Source organism: Pteropus alecto, unplaced genomic scaffold (genome assembly GCF_000325575.1).
Source record: "Pteropus alecto unplaced genomic scaffold, ASM32557v1 scaffold25, whole genome shotgun sequence".
In the NCBI taxonomy this organism is placed as follows: Eukaryota; Metazoa; Chordata; class Mammalia; order Chiroptera; family Pteropodidae; genus Pteropus; species Pteropus alecto.
In genome coordinates this window covers 10,914,961-10,923,189 of record NW_006441955.1, presented here as the reverse complement: position 1 = coordinate 10,923,189, position 8,229 = coordinate 10,914,961, and the positions used below count along the sequence as shown (strand labels likewise).

The window sequence follows — 8,229 nt, the reverse complement described above, 5'->3', positions numbered from 1 at the left end:
TTAAAAAGGAGGGGGTACAGAGGGAACAAAATGAAATGAACAAAGGCACAGAGGCAGAAAAATGAAAGGCAGATTAAGGCAAGCAGACTGGGTTGGATGAAGTATAGCAAGGTTGGGAAAAGTGGTAGGAAATCAAGATTTAGGTCTTTAAGAATACTTTGAAACCATGGACAACCTCCATGGCTGATGGCAGCCCTTCGAAACATTGGACTATAAGAGGGAGCTATCCCAGTTGAGCCTTCGGAGGACTGATCTGGAGACAATGTGAAGGCTGAGCTAGAGGAGTGAGAGGGTATTGGCCCCTATTCTGTAAACTCATGGCACTTTGTATGTCATAGAATGTGCCCATGTGTCTTGCCCACTAGAGAGTGAACCCTAGAGAGGAAATGATTGTATCTCTGGCTGCATGTGCCAGCTGATAGTACAATAAACCACAAAACATGTTTTTGAAAGAGGCAGGTGATATGGATGCTGGGTCTTGCTATTAATGATGAAAAAACACCGTTTGGAGTCAGTTTAAACTGCCTTTATCCAGATGTGCTGAAGGCTATACCATAGTAAAGAGTACCTAGAAATTTGGACTGTTTAGGTTTATATTCAATTCTTGGCTCTACTGATTGCTTCTGTGGGGTCTTGGGTAATTTCTCAACAGGACAAGCCTTGTTTCCTTAATCTTTAATTTAGAAATAAAATTGTTTTATTGGTAATTGTTAACTTACAAGGTAACAGTTATCTGGCTTGAATGAGGGATCTGGCATATCGTTACCACTCAAAATTATTTTTTATATCCTTAATTTCATCACCAACTTACCTTTAAGTGTGTGTTATTACTTTTCTCCATTTTACAGAAGAGAAAACTGAATCTTGGGGAACAGAAGGAATTTATTCAAAGCCTGGATTTGAAGCAACAAGTGTTAAGATTTCCAACTACATGCAAATCTCATAAAGAGAGAAGAAATTTAAGGGAAAACGAGGGACAGGTGTGACCACAGCAGGTGAGCTTCAAAAAAACCGCTCACAGATCATTGAGGAAGCCCCAAAACACAGATTTAAGAACATCTAAGCCTGTCAGCAGCCACTGCCTGGGCACCTGTGGTGAAGGTCCCTTGCCTCCTGCAGGTGGAAAGAAACTTGGTCCCGCCCAGCAACAGACCTCAAGAGTCCTTAGCGATCAGGGCAGGAGCAGCCTCCACCCGCGCACCGGGCCCTGTGATTGGCCAGACTCCTGGGCTTCAATCCCCTGCCCAACCCTGCTCCCAAGGGGCCTCCGCAGCTGGTTCCTCCTGAGAATACAGACGGCGCACTCCTGAGCTGCCTGGGTGGTGAAACGCAGCCTCGTGGTAAGGCCACTCCCTCTGATCTCTCCCTAGAAGGGGCTCAGGACTGACACGCAGCTGCTGGACAGAGAAGGGACCCCACAAGCATTAAGTCCTTGTCCTTAGAGTTTCCAGAAAGCATCAAAGAGGTTGCAGGTCCCGCTGGATAGGGCTCCCTCATTGAGCAGCTCCTAGTGCTGACCATATACTAAGTGAAGCTGGGGTCTTGGGAAAAATGCTGGTCTAGCTGTCAGACCCGAGTACTAGAAACAGATATTCTCTCACTCGCTGTGGGACACCCTCTCTGGGCCTCAGTTTCCTAGTCTGTAAAAGCCTTTCAATCTGAGAGGCTTTGAAAGGGAGTGGTCAGCCTAGGGCCAAGTTTACAGAACTTCTAAGTTTCCCTTAGCACCAGACCTGTTTAAACACCTGCTGCTTATCTAGTGCAGGATTTCAATTTCAGATTCATTGGCTTGTTACAAAAACAGGTCAGCCATAACAACTACAACTACAACAAAACTCTTTTCTTATGTATGGCACTCTTTCAGATACAGTATCTTGTTGGATTCACCCTCCATGTCTGAGAAGAAAACTGGAATTATCCAGGTTTTATAAAAGCAGAAACTGAGCATCAGAGCTGAATATAAGATATTCATATGTCCCATTAAAGTCCTGGCTTCCACTCTGACCTCTCAAGAATGCCATCTGAAATCAGGGAGGTAGAGCTGCCAAATGGCTCAGAAGACTAGTTGTACAAACTTCTTAGGTGGAAATCCCAACTCTGCTAACTACATTATTTGATGTTTAGTTACATAACTACATTATGCCTATTCCCTCAACATAAAACAAGAATAATAATAATTAAGAGTATTTAACTCATATCTTTATTGGGAGCATTAAATGAGATAATACAGGTAAAGCACTTGGTCCGTTATTTTTATCACTGTTGTTATTGACAAGGATGCTACAGTTGCCTAGTGGAAAGTCAAGAGGAAGATATTTACTAATTTTCCACCCCCAAGGATTTGAAGGGGGTTTGAGAAGAATCATGTCTTCAGTATGGAAGAATCCCCGTGCAGCAGATGCAATGCCTGAGATGGTGGTGAAAATCATTGGAAGTAAACACTTTCAGTACCTTGTGGAGAAACCAAAGACGTAAGTTTACTGTTTGAAAAAATATGTTTTGCCTGGATGATAATGAAGTTTGGGTATTTTTTTTTTAATCTAGAAATTCACAGTTTAACAATGCCATCTATGGAAAATTAAATCATTAAGATATAACAGTAGAAATAAAATAGTGTTGATAGTTTCCATGTGCACTGTTTTCCTGATATTTTTCATCTTTATAATTCCTCATACTCCTTAATTACTTGGGCTGATTTTCCAAATAGATGGGAAATATAAGCACTGAGACACTTACAAATATTAATGCAGTACTGCTGCTTCTCCTCATCAGGTCTACCACATGTAGTAATTTTGGGGGTGGGGGGAGAAAGGAAGAGAAGTTGTTAGTCGATTTGTTATAAAGGAATGGGATTAATAATAAATTATAAGATTTTTATTTATTCTTCTTATTCGGTATTTCTCCAAGCAGGAGCTTCTCAGAATATAACTAAGAAGTCTTTCTTCCCTTCTAAGCTCATCACAGTCACATTTAAGGGAGGATACTCGTATTTCTAAAATTCACTAGATGTTTGGTACTGACAGATATGACTACCTCTTCCCTCCAGACTTGTGGTGGTTCACAAGAGAAAAAGAAGGTACTAGACATACCTTTCATCTAGTAGTCATTTCATAAACAGTAGCTAGTCAATAATGTCTTTCCCTCCTAAGATGATTTCCATAGCTCTTGTGTCTACTTCAGAAACCCACAGACCAAACAAAGGCACTAACAGAAAAAAGGTCTGACATCACTAAGCACTGGCACAGAAAGCAGTGGAGACCAAATCTGGCTATCATCAGAATCACCTGGAGAGACCTTAAAAATAAAGATTTTGGGTCCAACCCAAGATCTATTGAATCAGAGTCTCTGAAGATGAGGCCATCAGGACCACTGTTACAGAGTACAGGTTTTAGAAGGGCAAATTGGTTTTACTTCTCCACCATCAGTATTGACAGCCCCAAGAGATTCCAAAGTGCATGCTATAATCACTTAGTAATGTCTGCCATAGCACAGGAATAGAGGTTTGCAGCACATGAGTCATGCATTTGGGATCCCTACAGAGCTGAGAGATGAAAGTTTGGACCTTGGCTCTGTGCATTTCTGGCTTTTTTGACATTGAGAAAGTTAATTAACATCTCTGGCCTCAGATTCTATAATCTATCAAGTGGAGATAAAAACAATCTAGGGTTGTTGTGAGGATCAAGTGAGAAAAATATGCAAAACATCTTTCCTGTCTCTAATAGTATATTCAGCATGCTTAATAAATGGTTCTGCTATTATTGAGGCAAATCTTTCCATGGATATAAGACATTTAATGAAAAAATCAAATCTCTTTCTATGAAATGTTTCTATCCCTTTTATATTCTATGCCTAGGAGGCAAGTTACCTTTGTTTTGTAAATGAGAAAACTGAGACAGATTACTGTAAGATCTCCTGTCACATGCCAGTCATTATCAAGGAAAGTAAGTTAGATCAGTATGGACACCCTGCTCAGTTCTCCTTACTGCTCTACTAATTCCATTCTTCTCTGAGATTGTTTATTAACAATCTCAAATCCCTTCCTTTTTCCAAGGTTATTAGAGTCTAAAATGTTCCTAAATGGGTTGGCAGGGGAAGGATCCTATCCTTCTAAATAAGGAAAAATTTTCTTTGTCTTATAAGAAGGTGACTTTTATTTTTCTTCTTTATTCTTTAAACTTCAGAATCCAGAAAATAAAAGAGTACATTGATTCGGCTACATTAATTGTGAAATAAAAGATATAGTTTTTTCTTCCATGACAACTGAAAAAAAAAGTTTTTTTAAAAATTAATACAGATTTTTCTGTTTGTTTTCTATGGGCTTGATGTTAATTTTGCTTCAATGACATAAGACAATTAACATGCTTTGCTAAAATATTCCTGTGTGGTTCAAAAATAAATAATTCTCAAAAGTCTTCTAATCACTGAGGTAAGGACAGACCCACAACTATCATGTCATACATGTCCCAAAATCTATCTCTGAAGCATTTTGGTTATGCTGCAGGGTTTCAAGAGAGTGTTTTCTTTGGGTTGAATCACTTGAGCCTATTAGTAAAAAAATCTACATAAAAACATAAAGCCAAAAAATAAAAAATAAAAGGGAAGAAGTCTCTAAAAGGAGAATCTGAATTAAAAAGAAAAATCACAAATTAATAATGGATGGAAAAACAGAAATCTTCCAGCATAATTACATTTAGTTCATATTTCCTATAAGATATGTGGAGAAGATGGAATAGTACATTAGACTTAAAAATTATGTTAAATGTATAAATCGGTATTTTAATTTGCTAGGGCTGCTGTTATCAAAGTACCACAAACCAGGTGGCTTAGACCAACAGAAACTTATTGTCTTACAGTTCTAGAGGCTAGAAGTCTGAAATCAAGGTGTTGGTAGAGCTGTGCCCTCTCTGAAGTTGCCTAGTAAGGATCTATCTGTTCCAGATCTCTCTCCTTGCTTCTGGTACTTCCTTGTGTTTGTAGCAGCATAACTCTAAGCTTCACATGGCAAGTATGGTATATGTGTCTGTGTACAAATTTCTTCCTTTATAAGCACACTAGTCATTTAGATTAGGGACCCATCCTACTCTAAACTAATTACATCTGTAATCACCCCATTTCCAAATACAGTAACATTCTGAGGTACTAGAAGTTAAGATTTAAACATACAAATCGGAGGGGGAAGCCACAACTCAACCCATAAAAACCGGTCTTCCATTTTATAGATGAGACAACTGAGGCCTTGGTGGGCTTAAACCGAGGCCAGTTATTATTAGTTATAAGACTAGAATTGAGGTCTCTCCCTCTTTCCATAATTTAGCTTGTACAATTATTCACAGATGAAAGGAAAATACTCACTACCTAGTTGGATATTTTGTCCAAAGGAAATCAAACTATAATAGGCTTTAAAGAATAAAACAAGTGTCCCCTAGTTTGTGCTGGCATCATTTTCCTCCTAGATCACTACACTAGCCTTCCAACCCAAATCTCTGCCTCTAATCTTCTCATTCTTCAATATACTCACTAAAGCCTTGCTCCTTAAAGTATAGTCCAGGAACTACCACTTGAGACTTTGTTAAAAATACAGACTCTTGAGCCCCTCTCCATACATATTGATTCAGAATATTCATTTTAATCAACTCCCACGGTGACTCCTATGCAACGTTACAGTGAAGCCCAATTCTCAAGTACAGCCAGTGTCATCTTTCTAAAATACAAGTCTAGTCAGGTGCTGCCACCACCAGCCCCAGATTCACCAGCCTTCTCCCCCTGTGGACTTGTATCACTCCCTTAGGAATTATGACATTCTATGACAATTTCCTATGCATCTCTGTCTCTCCCATTTAACTGTACACTCTATGAGCACAATTGTAGCATTAGTACTGAATACAAAGTCTTGTACGTATTGAAAATCTGATAAATTGGAGCAAAATGGACACCAAGAAAAGTAAAGTTCTGTAAAGACAGTAGTTAGTTGCTTTAAATCCAAGTAAAGACCTGTGTTGCTAAAATAGCATGCAGCTGTTACTATGGAACCCTGATGAGTAATCTTTGATAGCTCTTTGAGAAGATATGGCAGGTGACAGGAGAAAATATCTTCATTTTCTAATAAGATAAAGGTGGTTTACAAAACCACAGAACTTGAGGCTTATAAACAATCCCTGGCAAAACTGCAGGCCACAGAATTAAATACATTAGTTGTGAAAACAAAACACAAAGTGATGGTACATGTTGACTAAAAAGAGATTATGCCAAACTGGTCCCATTTTCTTTATTGATGAAGTAACTGCAGTCTGAACGAAGTAATGATGAAGACATAGTATTTGTTAATTTCAGTGAGTCATTAGGCACATTTCTCTCACAAAATCTTGAAATATGGCAGAGAATTAATTCTGGACTGAATAGTATTAAGACAGATGACATACCAACATGAACAACTGATATAAACACTACATGTTGGAGGTAAGAAGGCGGAGAGGTTTTGTGTGTTACCCTTGTTCTTAGTCAACATTTTGCAAACCACAACTGAAGGGAGACAGACAAATCACTTCAGTAAACATGAAGGTTTCCTTGGAAGGAAAATGAGCTAAATTTACAGAGATATATACAAAGTTTGTTTTTAGTTAAGAGTACATGTAAATGATCATATGGGTTTTACTTGATATGAACTAATAGAAAATATATATATTGGTCTCTGCTCCCAGTTCCTGGCATGAAGCTCCTAAAACCCTTGCTATTTCCTAAAACATAAGAGCACTAGGAACATTTTTTAATATTTGGTCTTTGACCTTGGTTTCTGACACAGAGCTCCTTAATCTCTTGGAATCTCCTGGGTGATGGTGTATCTTTTGTTTTAAAATAGGATATGCTCATTAGGTTCCTGGATTGCTTTAGGATGGAGGCTGGTCACCAGAAAGACCAGCGCATAATTAAAAGCTTGGAACTTTTACCCCGGCCCCATTCTCCCAGAACTGGAGAGGGACTGGAGATTGAGTTAATGATTGATCATAACTATGTGATGAAGCCTACATAAAAAGCCCAAAAGTATAGAATTCAGAGAGCTTCTGGGATGCTGAACACCTCTGTACGCTGGGAGAGTAGTTGTTCCCAGAGAGGGCATGGAAGTTCCATGCCCCTTCCCACATACTTTGCCCTCTGCATCTCATACATCTGGCTATTTCTGAGTTTACTCTTTCAATAATAAACCAGTAACCTAGTAAGTAAACAGTTTTCCTGAGTTCTCTGAGCCACTCGAGCAAATTAATCAAACTGGAGGAGGTGGTCAGGGAAACCCTGATTTACAGCCCATCTGTCAGAAACACAGGTAACAACTTGGGCTTGTGATTGACATCTGAAGGAGGTGGGGCAGTCTTGTGAGACTGAGGCCTTAACCTGTGAGATCTGCAGTAACTCCACATAAATAGTATCAGAACTTAATTGAATTGCAGGACACCTTGCTGGTGTGGGAGAACTGCTAGGTATAAAGCAAATCCCACATATTTGGTGATCAGAACTGTGTGGTAGTAATAGAAGATAAAATAGAGTGTTTCCCCATTACACTTGTGTTTGAGTTCACCATGAGCTGAGAGTATCCAGATAAGAGAGATGTGAGAGGCCCACTATATTCAGAATTGGACATGTCACCTATGTAGTACTATGCTCCACTCTGGATGCCACATTTTAGGAGAGTCCCTGGCGTACTAAAGGCGTAGCATTATGGAAGATCCAGGGTATGAAATGTGGCCTAGAGCAGAGGTCCCCAACCCCCGGGCCACAGACTGGCACTAGTCCGTGGCCTCTTAGGAACAGGGCAATACAGCAGGAGGTGAGCAGCAGGTGAGCAAGCGAAGCTTCATCTAGATTTGCAGCCACTCCCCAGTGCTAACATCACCACCACAGCTCCACCTCAGATCATCAGGCATCAGATTTTCATAGGAGCACTGGTCCCTGGTGCCAAAAAGGTTGGGACTGCTGGCCTAGAGGAATATTTATAGAATCTGGGGATTGAGTTGTTAAATAAAAGTGGAATTGGGTTGATTTCAAGAAACACTTGTGAATTCAGATACTTCCAGTGAATAAAGTTGGCCTCTAGAGTTCCTTCCAATGCCAAGAATCAATGACCCAAAGCACTTCATCCATAGTTACACTGCTGTTGGTACAGCATTATTAAGCACAGGAGAAGCTGACTACAAGTTTTATGGGAAAAAGTAGCAAATATCTGTAATAATGTACATT

The 8,229-nt window shown here is 39.5% G+C and overlaps 1 protein-coding gene across 1 annotated transcript in view; it reads left to right on the top strand.

Moving 5' to 3' along the window:
- Window positions 1–2,364: 2,364 nt before the first annotated feature.
- The window catches only part of CUNH1orf87 (chromosome unknown C1orf87 homolog), a 65,215-nt gene continuing 59,350 nt past the window's right edge, over window positions 2,365–8,229 (top strand). The window contains exon 1 of the mRNA XM_006919262.1: window positions 2,365–2,471. Within this exon, the coding sequence (XP_006919324.1) occupies window positions 2,365–2,471 (107 nt within the window). The remainder of the gene's footprint in view (window positions 2,472–8,229) is intronic.